Genomic DNA, 14,528 nt, shown 5'->3' with positions numbered 1-14,528 from the left:
ACCTGGCATCCAGAATCCCTAACATCAGTTTAGGTGAATCCTTATGCAAGCCCACATTTAGGAAGTTCAAGGATCAAGGTATTTAACGATAATAAAAATAACAAAAGAAAACCTTTGCCAAAAGCAGGGGATTGGGGGAGGGGAGCCACTGTATGTAATAATGTTTAGTTTTCTGGGTTTTTTAAAAATCTCAGCACAACCGAAGAACTGGGTCATTCTATCTTAAGTGGCTCTAAGAGGAAGAGAGGAAAATGAAGAGTACATCCAGGACTCTTAAGTCTTTGTTTATGCAAAAGTGAATGTTATTACAAAAATGTGAGAAGGTGAGAGGGTACCTCCACTTAAGGTGATGGTATAAAGCATCATAGATAGTTAAACAACTCTATAACATTGTATTGTTAACGACCAGCATACCTTTTGTTGACTCTCTAACATGGCCTAATTTCTGCCGAGTATTCACCACGAAGTCTCGATAATCCCTGCCAACATCCCTCCTCTCCCTCAGTGAGGATTCCTGCAATCCAGATGCCAGTTGAAGTTCCTCTACATGTAAACAAGCATGAAACTTGTTAATTTACACAAAAAGGGAAATGTAAATAGAAAGGACAATATTACACCCCAGCTATTAAGAGTTAAGATTGTTTGAGGTAGAAAAGATATCAAAGGATCCAACATTATTTTAGCAATGGGTCATCAGAAAAGAAGAGTCTTGGAAGCTTTTCCCAACAAGTCCCCAGTCCACATCAGTGTTTGCCTTAGCACCTCATTCCCCCCTGCTCTAATATTTGTCTTGTTTCATCTGGTTTTGGTTCAGAATACAAGATTCTTCAACTGGAATATTGTTCAACATTAAAAAACGAAATCTATGGGCTTCCCTGGTGGCGAAGTGGTTAAGAATCTGCCTGCCAATGCAGGGGACACAGGTTCAAGCCCTGGTCCGGGAAGATCCCACATGCTGCGGAGCAACTAAGCCTGTGCACCACAACTACTGAGCCTGCGCTCTAGAGCCCACGAGCCACAACTACTGAGCCCACGTGCCACAACTACTGAAGCCCGCCCGCCTGGAGCCTGTGCTCCACAACAAGAGAAGCCACCACAATGAGAAGCCCATGCACCGCAACGAAGAGTAGCCCCCACTCGCCACAACTAGAGAAAGCCTGTGTGCGGCAATGAAGACCCAACGCAGCCAAAAATAAATAAATAAAAATAAATTAAAAAAAAAAAGAAATCTTGCAATATGTAACAACATGAATGAACCTTGAGGACAGTCACAAAAGGACAAATACTGCATAATTCCACTTATATATTGAAAATAGTCACACTCAGAAGCGGAGAGTAGAATGGTGGTTTTCAGGGAGTGGGACAGGGGAAATAGAGATTTGCTATTCAACAGGTGTAAAATTAGAGTTATGCAAGATAAGTTAGTTCTAGAGATCTGTAGTACAACATTGTGCCTATAGTTAATACTGTGCTGTACATTTAAAAATACAATAAGAGGGGCTTCCCTGGTGGCGCAGTGGTTGAGAATCTGCCTGCTAATGCAGAGGACAGGGGTTCAGGCCCTGGTCTGGGAAGATCCCACATGCTGCGGAGCGACTGGGCCCATGAGCCACAATTGCTGAGCCTGCGTGTCTGGAGCCTGTGCTCCGCAACAAGAGAGGCCGCGATAGAGGCCCGCGCACCGCGATGAAGAGTGGCCCCTACTTGCCGCAACTGGAGAAAGCCCTCGCACAGAAATGAAGACCCAACACAGCCATAAAAAAAAAAAATACAATAAGCGGGTAGAACTCTATTGTTCTTACCACAATAAAAATTTTAAAAATGTTTTAAAAAGGTGGTTGGAGAATCAGATCTAAGGTTTCACTGCATTACCCAAATCCTTGGCAAACGACAACATCTGAGCCTGTGGGCTTACCTGTATAATGATAACCATTCACCTGTGAGGATAATATAATGTAGGTAAACATCTGAGGAACTGCTCAACCTTTCAGTATAGCGATTCACGAACCCAAGAAAAATCATGTTCCCCGAACTCCTAGTTAACTTATAGTTGTCATACCAATGCATTTTCTAAATCTGAAAAGCAATTACATTGAATTAGCTAATGAATAATGACCTCTATTTCTTTTTCCATAAGCCTTAAAATATAAGCGGAATAAAGCATTGATAGCCAGATAATTCACTGCAGGAGATAGTTGAGAGCTGTACATTCTTCCCATCCTGCCAAACATCACAGGAACACCGAGGCTGTCTGTCTAGAATTTTATCGCTGTTGCGTACCGTCACATATTAAACATCCTCTGCCCCTCACCAAATCTTTCTTCTTCCCTCTTTTTACCTGAAGGCTGAGGTGTTCCGTCTGCTCCTGTTGATGGTCCAGCACCAGCCACGTGGCTATCATCCCACAGCTGCTTGAGTCTAGGCTGGATTTGACGAGGTTGCTGAGCCTGCAAGTTTTTGGAGATAAAAATAAAGAGTAATGTTATCCATATGTTCGACCGTCACCCAAAAATTATCATATGCCTGCCATGTGCCATGATGCCATGTATCGGAGCATAAAGCAAAGGAACTTCCTTGAAAATCTCATATTCCAGTGACAGAAAATAAATTGATGACTAACTTATATGGCATGAATATGATAATTGCTAGGGAAATGAAAAAAGTAGAACAAATCCAAGTATGGAAAATTGGGAGTTATTGGGAAGGTGGGGTATGAAAGGGGCTGGTTGCATTAATTCATGGGGGACAAAGCAGAGCCTCAGTGCGAAGTTGACGCTGAAACAAAGACTCGGAGGCAGTGAATTAACAAGGTTACACAAGCCTCAGGTGGAGGAAAGAGCAAGCTCCTAAGGAAGAAAGGTTGAAGGGAGAGCAAGATGAACAAGGGAGGGAGAAGCAGGAGGACTCGGAGAGGTAGTGGGAGGGAGGCCATCTTAAGGAAATCTGTGACTCTGAGAAAATGGGAACTCTTACAGGCTGTGGGTTGAACGTGAGTCCAAGTTACTGGTTCTGTGCTGGGAACAGACTGAGGATGAGACCAGGGCAGAAGCAAGAAGACCAGTTAGGTGGCCATTTGTGGGGTCCAGCCAGGGATGCTGGTGGTTTGGCCCAGAGGGTAGTAATAGAGGGGATGAGAAATGATCAGAGACTGGATATTTTTTGAAAGTCAGGGACAACAGTATTTCCTGGTTGTTTATGTGAAGGGTTTGAGGTCAAGAGAGGGTGAATCCAAAGACTTTGGCCTAAACAACTGGAAGAAAGGGATTTCATCAGATGAAGTAGTTAGGAATTGTCTGGGAGGGCAAATCAGGAGCATGAGACACGCATGGGGATGTTTGTTTAGTGCAGGAGAGGGAACTTGTCCACATACCAGGTCGCACTTAAAGCCGTGATACTGATAAGATGACCAAGGGTGTGAGTGCCTGTACCAAGGAGAAGAGGCCCAAGGACTAGGTCCTGGGCATATGGACAGGACAGGAGGAGAACCCAGCCAAGGGAAGCTATAGCAGTGGCCAGTGAGGTTGGCGGAAAACCAAGGGTGTGCGGTGACCTGACCACCACATGGAAGGAGTTAATCAAGGAGAAAAGAGGGCTCAGCTATTCCAAGTACAAGTGATAGGCAAGACCAAGGAGGACCTAGGACGGACCTGGGGATTTGACAAAGTGGAGGGTACTGGGGAAGCCTGATAAGAGCCATTTCAGTGGAGCAATGGGGAGAGCACCTGATGGGAGTGAAGGGACGAGGGCGATAAGGATTGGAGTTCAGAGTAGAGACAAGACTTCTTTGATGAGAAGCAAAGAGAAAGGAAGTAACTGTGAGGAAAGCAGATGCAGGAGAGGATTCTTGTTGGATGGGAGTCAACTCAGCTGGTTGTAGGCAGATGGGGATGATCTAGGACTCGGGAGATAGAAAGGAGAATTGCAGGAGAGATGCCAGGGAATAGAGAATTGGCTAAGGGGCCCAGGAGATTTTTCCTTTAGGTAGGAGCAGAGCCAGTGCCCTAGGGTCTCAGGTGAGGGGCCAAGGCCAGGATGTGGAGATTTGGTGAAGACAACATTGAAGTTCTGCTTTGATGCTTTATTTGTCTCAGTGACATAGGAGTTGATGTTAAAGGCTGAAAATTAAGACGGAGGAAGAGCAGGAGGAAGTGTTGAGGCTTGAGCAGGTGGGGGAGGAGAAGAAACAGGACCTGATGGGGTCATGTGACTGCCGGCCAGCACCGGGACCCATCAGAGGTCAAAGCAAGACCCCCTAAAGCATGCAAAGTAGATGTGGGATAAGAGAGACAGAAATGCATAGAGACAGCAGGGATAGCAAGTATTAAACAAGACTAAAAAAATCTATCCAACTCAGTCTGTTCAAACACTTGCCTGAAATTGTCCATTTTGAAATCACTCCCCAAAGAGGAGTCACTGGCTGAGACCAAGAGATGTAGATGACTTTCCATCCACTGGAGGTTGGAAGAAAGTCTGTTTGCATCTATGAAGATGCACATGAAAGGGAAGCGGTTTGTTTTAAACAGCAAAGCCAAAGAATGACAGAAACCTGGAGGCAATTAACAAAAAGACTGATACAACAAATATCATTTACAAAAACAACCTCCAATAGTTAGCTTACATATCACTGCAAATCCACTTGCAGTGGATCTGTGCCAGGGAGACAACTAGGGATGAGCCCAGGTTTGAGTCCAAAGACAGTCACAGCAGCTACAACTGAGTTATATTGGCCACAGCAGGGATTTAGTTCAAGTATTAAGTGCTAAGGACATAAGTTTCTGGAGTTCCAAGTGCACATCATTTGGTAAAGTCACTCGGCTCGGCGGCAGGTTAATCCGCGGATGGCTGATGGGCGGGATCAGGCGGGCCCAAGGGCAGGCAGAGCCACTCCCCCTCCCACCTTCCCATCCCACTGACACTCAGAGCATCTCTTAATTCGCCAGGTGCAGCTTAGAGTTGCCCACACCGGCAGCCGTAGAATCTGACTTTTCTTACAAGATGCATTAGTTCTCTCTCAGCAGGAGAGAACTCTAAACCTGAACTGTACTGACCCAGCAACGCATCTTTAGGAACATTAGGAAGCTCACTGCTGTGCCACATCTCACTGTGTCAACGAAGGTCCGTGGTGGGTCGGTTCTGGGTACTTCAGGCATTCGGGAACCCCTAGCCACCTCAGGCTTAGCAGGCTCCACGGATGCTGGATTGCGCACTCTGCCTTGGGCTCGAACCCGGGCCCGGCCGGTCACTGCTGTCCTGAAGGCGATGACCCTGAAGGGGAGAGGCCCTTAAAAAACATGGTTTTGTTAAACATCTCTGTGTAGTTGCCTGGGAACTTTTTTTTTAACTATGACTTCAAATAAAGCATCAGGTTACTAGCGACACACGTTTTCCAATCACACCAACAAGAGGGACTGCCCCTAAATTGTCAGAGCAGTGTCCTGTAGTAAAAGACAGGGGACCTGGGAAGATACTCATGGGAATTTAAGAAAATTGTTGATTATGTTTCTTTTCCACACACAGATTCACGAGACACTATGGTCAAAATGCTTGCTAGTACGAGTCAGGTGTGTACTGGGTTCTTCTTACCTACTAGGCATCCCCATAGCACAGTGAGGAGCCCGGGTGTCCCCTAGACTTTCTCTAACACACACACACACACACACACACACACACACACACACACACACACACACACACACACACACACACACACACACACACACACACACACACACCCCCTACCTCTGAACTGCTACTCCACCCACCTATCTCCAGTCTTGGTCCTCCGGACTCAGCCCACACAGCTCACCTACCTTCCTTCCTCTTCTGGAATTAGGAAGATCTGTGCATGATGCACCCACAGTTTTGTGCCTTCGGGTCCCTCTCCTCCAGCCCCACAGCGTCTGAGCGCCGATTTCTGCAGGGTTAGAGGTGCAAAGCTCCTTTCTAAAAGGGTTAGCCCTTCCCAGGACACAACCCTGTGCCCCCAAAGCAGTCACCAAGCAGGGGTGGGATGGAGGGAGGACTAGCCTGGCTGCTTTGTGGGATGTGCCTCACCCCGAGCAGGGCAGGTGCCGGGTGCAAGCCCACCTCAATTTCATTTTCAACCCTGCTGCCCAGCCTCTTCCGGCGCCGCCTCCATCCTGGCCCAAATGCGGCCAACTGTAAGCTGCACCAACTCTAAACTGCACCTGGCAAATTAAGAGATGCTCTGAGTGTCAGTGGGATGGGAAGGTGGGAGGGGGAGTGGCTCTGCCTGCCCTTGGGCCCGCCTGATCCCGCCCATCAGCCATCCGCGGATTAACCTGCCGCCGAGCCGAGTGACTTTACCAAATGATGTGCACTTGGAACTCCAGAAACTTATGTCCTTAGCACTTAATACTTGAACTAAATCCCTGCTGTGGCCAATATAACTCAGTTGTAGCTGCTGTGACTGTCTTTGGACTCAAACCTGGGCTCATCCCTAGTTGTCTCCCTGGCACAGATCCACTGCAAGTGGATTTGCAGTGATATGTAAGCTAACTATTGGAGGTTGTTTTTGTAAATGATATTTGTTGTATCAGTCTTTTTGTTAATTGCCTCCAGGTTTCTGTCATTCTTTGGCTTTGCTGTTTAAAAATTTTCTTAAATCACTAATTCTTCTAATATTTTTACAGTTGCATTGTTTTGCATTTATATCCTTGATGCACACTGAATACCAATTTTAATTATGAAAAAGATAGTCATCTGACATCTGGATAATCCTCACCTTACTCACCGCTTTGAAATTCCATTGTTATCCTACAGAAACCTGTGTGCACGCCCAGCTCTAAATATTAACTCAGTTCTACACTGTCCAGGGTGCTCCAGTAACAATATTTTGTTTGCTCTATCTTGAAATGATTAAAGACTAAAAAAGCCTGAATGTGCTAAGTGCTCAGAAATTCCTGGCTGTTCCTTTAAATGTATTTTTTCAAATGAACTTTAGAATCGTTGCATTGAGTTCTAGACTATAACAAATTCTGTTGTCCTGTTAATTTGAGGTTGTATTGAACTTAGACGTTGATTTAGTTCCCCCAAGTTGCAGAGTCCTCACTAAGATTTCCCTGGAATATCCTTGTGTTCCTAAGTGATTTCAAGGAAGATGCCTGTGAGTGTTCAGGGTACTGCCATAGAAACCCGCCCTGGGTGCCTTCTGGGTAGTGAGCATGCCTATTGTGTGTTCTGGTTTAAGATTCCGGCTTGTCTGGTGGAGGGTAACTCAGGAGAGAGGGTGCAGGGAAAAGAGAAGATGATGAGAGGAGAAAACTCTGGAATGTTGGATTGGATGAGACGTTTCCAGACATCATTTGTGGACACAGTCCAGTATTCAGGTGTAGCAGGTTTTCAGTAAATATCTCCTGAGCCTGCATTAAGTCACATCTGGAATGCGTCTTTCCCTGAGTACCCACCTCTTCATGGTATTTGGGACTCATAATTAATGGCCACACCTGTAACGGAGCAGGACCCTTTGGGGGCCTTCCTGGGACAGACCTGCCCCCCATATCCTCTGCTTTAGCTCTTCTCTGAAGTACCTAGATAATAGTATCTGGTGCACATTTCCTGAGTTGTTTTTCAGATGCTAAACCCGCCCCACCAAGTGGAAGAAATTAACTACTTGGTGACCATGAGCTCTTAGCCTCCAGACCTACTGGAGCCTGAGGATGAACGATGTTAACCCTTGTGACACTGCCCTGTTACTGTTAGCTAATTAAGTTCTCTGGACCCTGCTTGGGCCCCAGCCTGGCCAAAGTTCTCTGCTTCATTGGGGGAGGGTTCTTTTTCCATTTGTGTTAGAGTAGGCTGTTGACTGGGAAAAAAATGCACAACCTAAAAGTTGAGAATTATGTTTTATTTGGTGGACTGAGGACTTCAAGCCCTGGAGGCAGCCTCTCAGCTAGCTCTGGGGGACTGCTCCGAAGAGACAAGGGAGGAGCCAGGATATACAGGAGTTTTTGCAACAAAAACCAGGCAGTCGGAACATCAAAAGATTACTGTTAATTAAAGGAAACCAGACCTCTCAAGTTAATGAATTTAGCTCTTTTCTATATATAGGAATATGCAAGAGTCCGGGCTCATTGTAATCATTCGTTTGATACGAAACTTAGCTATCTAGGGCTGGTATCCTGTTCTTTCCCATCCTGAGCCCCCTGCGGGTGCACCTTTGGGGTGGCTGCAGTGGCTGAGGGCGTGGCAACAGGCAACCCGTTTGTTTCCATCCTGAGTTCCCTCAGGGCTCACTGGGGTGGGGGTGGGGGTGGGGTGGGGTGGGGGGCAGCTGTAATGGCTTATGGCGGCACCATTTTCATCACAAGGCGGATAAGGAAACTGAAGCTGAGACTGACACAGCACAAACTTTATTCCTTGGCCAAAGAATGGGGAAGCGGGAACTAAGTTCACAGATGAACTTCTCGCCCACCTGGGGAGAGTGATTCAATTTGAAAGAGTAAAGACAAAGGGAGGAGGAGTGAAGCTAATGACAGGGAGGCATATGCATTATTCTACCAGGGAAGGGGCAGGGCTTTTTCCGAGGGAGTGGGGTGCCACCCTCTTTTCATCCTCCTTTTGGTCCTTAACCTCTGGCCCTGGCCGCTGGTAGGTGTGTGTCATTTAATATGCTAATGTAGTAAAACCAGCATATAATGAGGCTCAGAGGCTGCTGGAGGTCAGATTCCAGGCATCTTGGTCCCAGCTGGTTCCATCTGTTTTTGTTTGTTTGTTTGTTTGCAGCTTTCTTTCTTATCTCTGGACCTTTAACTTAAAGATTTATGTTAACTCCTGCTAAAGGTAAGGGGGTTGGAGGTTTGTGAACAAACACCTGGGTCAGCTCTGGCAACATTACCTCACCATCAACCAGAGACTTGTGCACGAGCTGACCACACACCCTGGGACGCCTCTCCCTCACCTTGCATTTAAAACGGTGTTGCTGAAACTTGTGGGGACTTCGGGTGTTTTGAGCACTAGCTGCCCTGGACTCCTTGCTTGGTGCCCTGAAATAAATGCTGCACTTCCCTTCACAACCTGGTGTCAGTAGATTGGCTTTACTGCATGCTGGTGAGCAGACCTAAGTTTGGTTCTGTAACAAAACGGGCTCTTGACAGATGTACAATTGAGAATAGCCTGGTGTGGTGCTGGGAACTCAATTATGAATGGCCCCATGAGACTTCTGAAAGACAATGAATGTGGGCCATGTAAACGCCCACCAAAATAATTTAACTGCTGGAGACAGGGATGCTGAGGTGGATGCCTTTGCTTAGCCCCTGGAGGTGAGTAGGCAGAGTGGGGTCCAAGTCATAATTAGACCTCTAAGGTGGAGTGGGTCTACCCTGAAAACCAGAAAATAGGTACTGGTGAGGATGTGGAGAAATTGGAAGCCTTATGTGCTGTTGGTGGCAGGTGAAATGGTACAGCCACTATGGAAAACAGTATGGCAGTTCCTCAAGAAATTACAAATGGAATTACCATTTGATCTAGCAGTCTGAGTCATGAGTATATATCCAAAAGAATGAAAACTAAGATCTCAAAAGAGAGATTTGCATATCCATAGTCTTTGCAGCATTGTTTGTAATAGCCAGGAGGCAGAAGCAATCTAAATCTCCATCAACAGATGAGTAGATTTTTTAAAATGTGGTATATACATACAATGTGGACATCCTAGGGGTTATGAGGTGATAGTTCATTGTGATTTGCATTTCCCTTAATTACAGTAAGTCCCCTACGTAGGAGCCTTCCAAGTTGCGATCTTTCAAACCCTGCCCTAAGGAGTAGTGATTGAAATACCATCAATTTCCTATTTTCAAGAAGTCTGTTTTGGTTCTTTCAAACCTCGATCCTCATTTGTTCTCTTGGATTCCAGATGGGTAACTAACTCTCTCTTTGCCACTGACATCGTCAGCAGTCACTTCATGTGGCTGGTGGAGACAGGAGTGGCTTTGGCATCGTCATTGCAACTTTTAACTGGAATGTAAGTGACATCACAGGATTTTTCCTTTGAATCAAGACCAGATACTGGTACATTTTTCCATGAGTCCATACAGGATAAACTTCTGTTACTCTTCAAGTAAGTCACCAGCTTTTAAGTGTATAAAAGTTAAGGAAAACCTCAGTTTGGATCAGGGTAGACAGTAGTGTCCTGGAGTTGGAGAATCAACAGCACAGTGACATTTCAGGACCACGGAGAGCAACACTTCCCAAGAGACCTGAGTATTTGCAATTGCCCTGACTTTTGTTACCTTGTGTTCAAGGTTAGCCTTTTTAGGTCCTTAGTTGGGAAAACGGGCAGGATAATCATTATGACACACTGAAATGAGCTTCTCATCTTTTCTAAAACCTAATTTTGTTTTTGTTTCTTTTGCCGGGGGCCTCTGGGGCCTAATCACTGGACTTGTGGTTGGCCTCATTTGTGTGGTCACAGAGGCTGCCTAAGGAATGGGGAGTCGCTTGGCTGCCAGTGACTGTCCCAAGATTATCTATGGAGTACACTCTTTGTACTTTGCCGTCATTCTCTTTCTTGTGTCCAGCCTGGTTGTCCTGGGAATCTTCCTGGTAACGAAATCCATTTCTGCTGCACACATGAGTAATGAGGAATGACTTCGCGCTCATTTAAAAATATGGGTTCTTTGCCTTCTAAAGCTAAAACTGTATACAAGTCTCGGGCAATGGAAACACAGCACACAAATCACTAGAGCTACAAGGAACCTAAGAGATTACCTTTAGTTATTCAACTAAACTCTTTGCACCTAGTATGTGCAAAGCACCAGTGAATGAAGAAATAAGGGATTAGGAAATGGGCTTCATCCCCCCAAAATTTTTTTTTACAGTGCAACTGAGAGGTCAGTCTATACAAGTGTTATAGAATCCTCGGAAGAGGATAGGATTGCCCAAGAGACCAAGAAAGACTTCGCAACAGAACTATCACCAGGGCTGGACCTGTTTGGGGGTAACTAGGATTTCACCTACAGCATGAACACTGACACGGAGATGAAATAGCACACACTATCAGGGAGCAGAAAAAATAAAAACAGGGCAATGAGATACAGTTCTTGCCTTACAGATTGGCAAAAAAAATTTTTTTTTAATATGAAAAATGTCCAGTATTGGTGAGGATATGGGAAATACTCACTCTCTAAAACCGTTGGTGAGCATATGAAATTGTATAATTTCTAAGAGGGAAATTGGGCAGTCTTTATCAATTTTAAAATTCCCATACCCTATGAGTCAAAAAAATCCTACTTGCAGGCATCTATTATGTAGTAATACTGGTACACATAGGAAAAAATATATGCATGAGAATTTTCATTGTAGAAAGATTTCTAGCGGAAAAAAATGTGAGCAACCCAAGTTTCCATCACCCGGGGCATAGGTGAGCAAATAATAGTACATTGAATATTATGCAGCTATTCAAAAGCATGAAGGAGCTCTGTTACTGGCTTTGAAAAATGGTTAAGCAGAAAAAACCACTTGCATAATTATATAATAATAATACCACGTTCTGAAAATAAATTATGTGTAGGCATGTATGTTCATCTAAACCTAGAAAAGATGTTAAACCATATACACCTGAAACTTTCAACAAGAGAGATCTCTAGGAGAGGCACCATTGGGGACCATTAGTGTTATGGACATAACCTAGCTGTGCAATTATAAAAAAAATCCGAGGATGATACATTTTTAGCAGGACTGGAAAGTACACCGTCCATGTTAGAGCAAGAATTCAAGGAGCCCGAAGAAAAGAGTTTTTGCAAAGAAATTGGATTTAGCATAAGAAATGCTGTGATTAAGAACTTATGACTAAAAAAAAAAGTTATGACTGAGAACCATACACAAAATGAAAAGACAACCTATGGAATGGGAGAAAATATTTGCAAGAGCTTTATTTCCAAAATGTACAAACAACTCATACAACTCAACAACAAAAAAACAACCCAATTGAAAAATGGGCAGAAGACCTAAATAGACATTTCTCCAAAGAAGACATACAGATGGCCAATAGGCACATGAAAAGATGCTCACTTCGTTACAAAGCAGAAACTAGCACACCATTGTAAAGCAATTATACTCTAATAAAGGTGTTTAAAAAAAAATGAAAAGATGCTTAACGTCGTCACTAATTATTAGAGAAATGCAAATCAAAACTACAATGCGATGAGGTACCACCTCATACCAGTCAGAATGGCCATCATTAAAAAAATCTACAAATAACAAATGCTGAAGAGGGTGTAGAGAAAAGGGAACCCACCTACACTGTTGGTTGGAATGTATTAATAAGTTGGTGCAGCCACTATGGAAAACAGTATGGAGGTTCCTCAGAAAACTAAAAATAGAATTACCATATGATCCAGCAGTCCCACTCCTGGGCATATATCTGGACAAAACTATAATTCAAAAAGATAAATGCACCCCTGTGTTCATAGCAGCACTACTCACAATAGCCAAGACATGGAAACAACCTAAATGTCCATTGGCAGATGAATGGATAAAGAAGATGTGGCACATATATACAATGGAATACTACTCAGCCATAAAAAAGAATGAAATAATGCCATTTGCAGCAACATGGATGCAACTAGAATTATCATACTAAGTGAAGTAAGTCAGAAAGTGAAGGACAAATACCATATTATATCACTTATATGTGTAATCTAAAATGCAGCACAAATGAACCTATCTATGAAACAGAAACAGACTCACAGACGGAGAACAAACTTGTGGTTGCCAAGGGGAAGGGCGGTGAGGGAAGGATGGACAGAGTTTGGGGTTAGTAGTTGCAAAATACTACATGTAGAATGGATAAACAACAAGGTCCTACTGTATAGCATAGGGAACTATATTCAATATCCTGTGATAAACCATAATGGAAAAGAATATAAAAAAGAATGTATATATGTATAACTGAATCACTCTGCTGCACAGCAGAAATTAACAACATTGTAAATCAGCTATACTTCAATAAAAAATAAATTTAAAAAAAGCTATGACTGAAAATCTTGGAAATAAGGCGAACACATATGCTTGTTATGTCAGTAACAACTAAGGAAGCCAATTACAAGTTCTAGTAAAATAAGTCTGTGCAAGAAAGTCATGGGCCAAATAGGAGGCCAATTAAAATGAGGCATGACTTTGAGCCTGTGATGGGTTATAAATTTAGAAAACCATTTGATATTGGATGGAACAATTTCCTTAGAATGACCCAGGACTGGTATTTCATTGTGTCCAATGGAATATTATTCCATTGTGTGTGTGTGTGTGTGTGTGTGTGTGTGTGTATGTATATATATATAACATTTTCTTTATTCATGCGTCTGATGATGGAGATATATAAGTTGCTTCTATGGATTAGCTGTAGTGATTGATGCTGCTATGAACATGGGTGTACAAACATCTCTTTGAGATCTTGCTTTCAATTAATTTGGGTATACACCCAGAAGTGAAGTTGCTGAGTCATGTGGTAACTCTATTTTAAATTTTTTAGTAACCACCGCACTGTTTTCCATAGTGGCTGCAGCATTTTACATTCCCACCAACAGTGCACAAAGTTTCCAATTTCTCCACATCCTCACCAACACTTGTCTTTTGTTTCTTTGATAGTAACCATTCTGATGGATGTGAGGTGGCACCTCCTTGTAGTTTTGATTTGCATTTCACTAATGGTTAGTAATGTTGAGCATCTTTTCACATGCTTGTTGACCATTTGTATACACTTTTGAAAACATGTTTATTCAACTCCTTTGCCCATTTTTGAATGGTGACATTAGTTTTTTGTTATTGGATTATAAGAGTTCCTTATATATCCTGAGTAGTAACCTCTTATGAATGATTTGCAAATATTGTCTCCCATCCCTTGGGTTACCTTTTTCACTCTGCTGATTGTGTCCTTTGATGCACATAAGTTTTTAATTTTGATGTAGTTATTTATCTATTTTTATTTTGTTGCCTGTGCTTTTGGTGTCACGTCCAAGAGATCATTGCCAAACCCAAGGTCATGTAGCTTTTGCCCTGTATTCTTCTTTGAGTTTTATAGGTTTAGCTCTTACGTTTAGATATTTGATCAGTTTTGAATTAACTTTTGTATATGGCATAAAGTGAGAATCCAACTGTATTTATAATTCCATGAATATTTGTGGCTTTTCTCCTTATTTCTCCCTCAGCCTTGGCCATTACGCAAGGTTCCCACTCACTGCCCGTGTGGAGGCCTCCTCCGAAGCAGCTTGTCTGTACCTGGGATGAAGAGCCACTAGGTGGCGCTGTTGTCACTCGTGAGTATCGGCGACGATAAATCTGCACTAGCCTCTGTAGCAAGGGCTTTAATTTACATAGGTTAAATCATTTAATCCTCACAGTGACCCGGAGAAGGAGACAGGCACAGAGGGGCAAAGTTGCTTACCCAAAGTCACACAGCTAGGAAGTATCAGAGACAAGATTCAAATCCATAAGCCAGGGGCAGAAGGTTTCTACAGTGAAATTGTCAGTGTACAAACAACAGCTGTCCCTGCCCGGGAAAGGCCTTGTTTTTT

The 14,528-nt window shown here is 43.6% G+C and overlaps 1 protein-coding gene across 1 annotated transcript in view; it reads right to left on the bottom strand.

Annotated features, from left to right (window-relative positions):
* Nucleotides 1-14,528, bottom strand: part of PIWIL3 (piwi like RNA-mediated gene silencing 3) — a 53,138-nt gene that overhangs the window by 24,669 nt on the left and 13,941 nt on the right. The window contains 3 exon segments of the mRNA XM_068562421.1: nucleotides 415-543; nucleotides 2,339-2,447; nucleotides 5,085-5,265. Of these exon segments, the coding sequence (XP_068418522.1) occupies nucleotides 415-543; nucleotides 2,339-2,447; nucleotides 5,085-5,265 (419 nt within the window).

Source organism: Eschrichtius robustus, chromosome 14 (genome assembly GCF_028021215.1).
Source record: "Eschrichtius robustus isolate mEscRob2 chromosome 14, mEscRob2.pri, whole genome shotgun sequence".
Lineage (NCBI taxonomy): Eukaryota > Metazoa > Chordata > Mammalia > Artiodactyla > Eschrichtiidae > Eschrichtius > Eschrichtius robustus.
The sequence above is the reverse complement of the archived record's forward strand: the minus strand, read 5'-3'. Positions and strand labels throughout refer to the sequence as shown.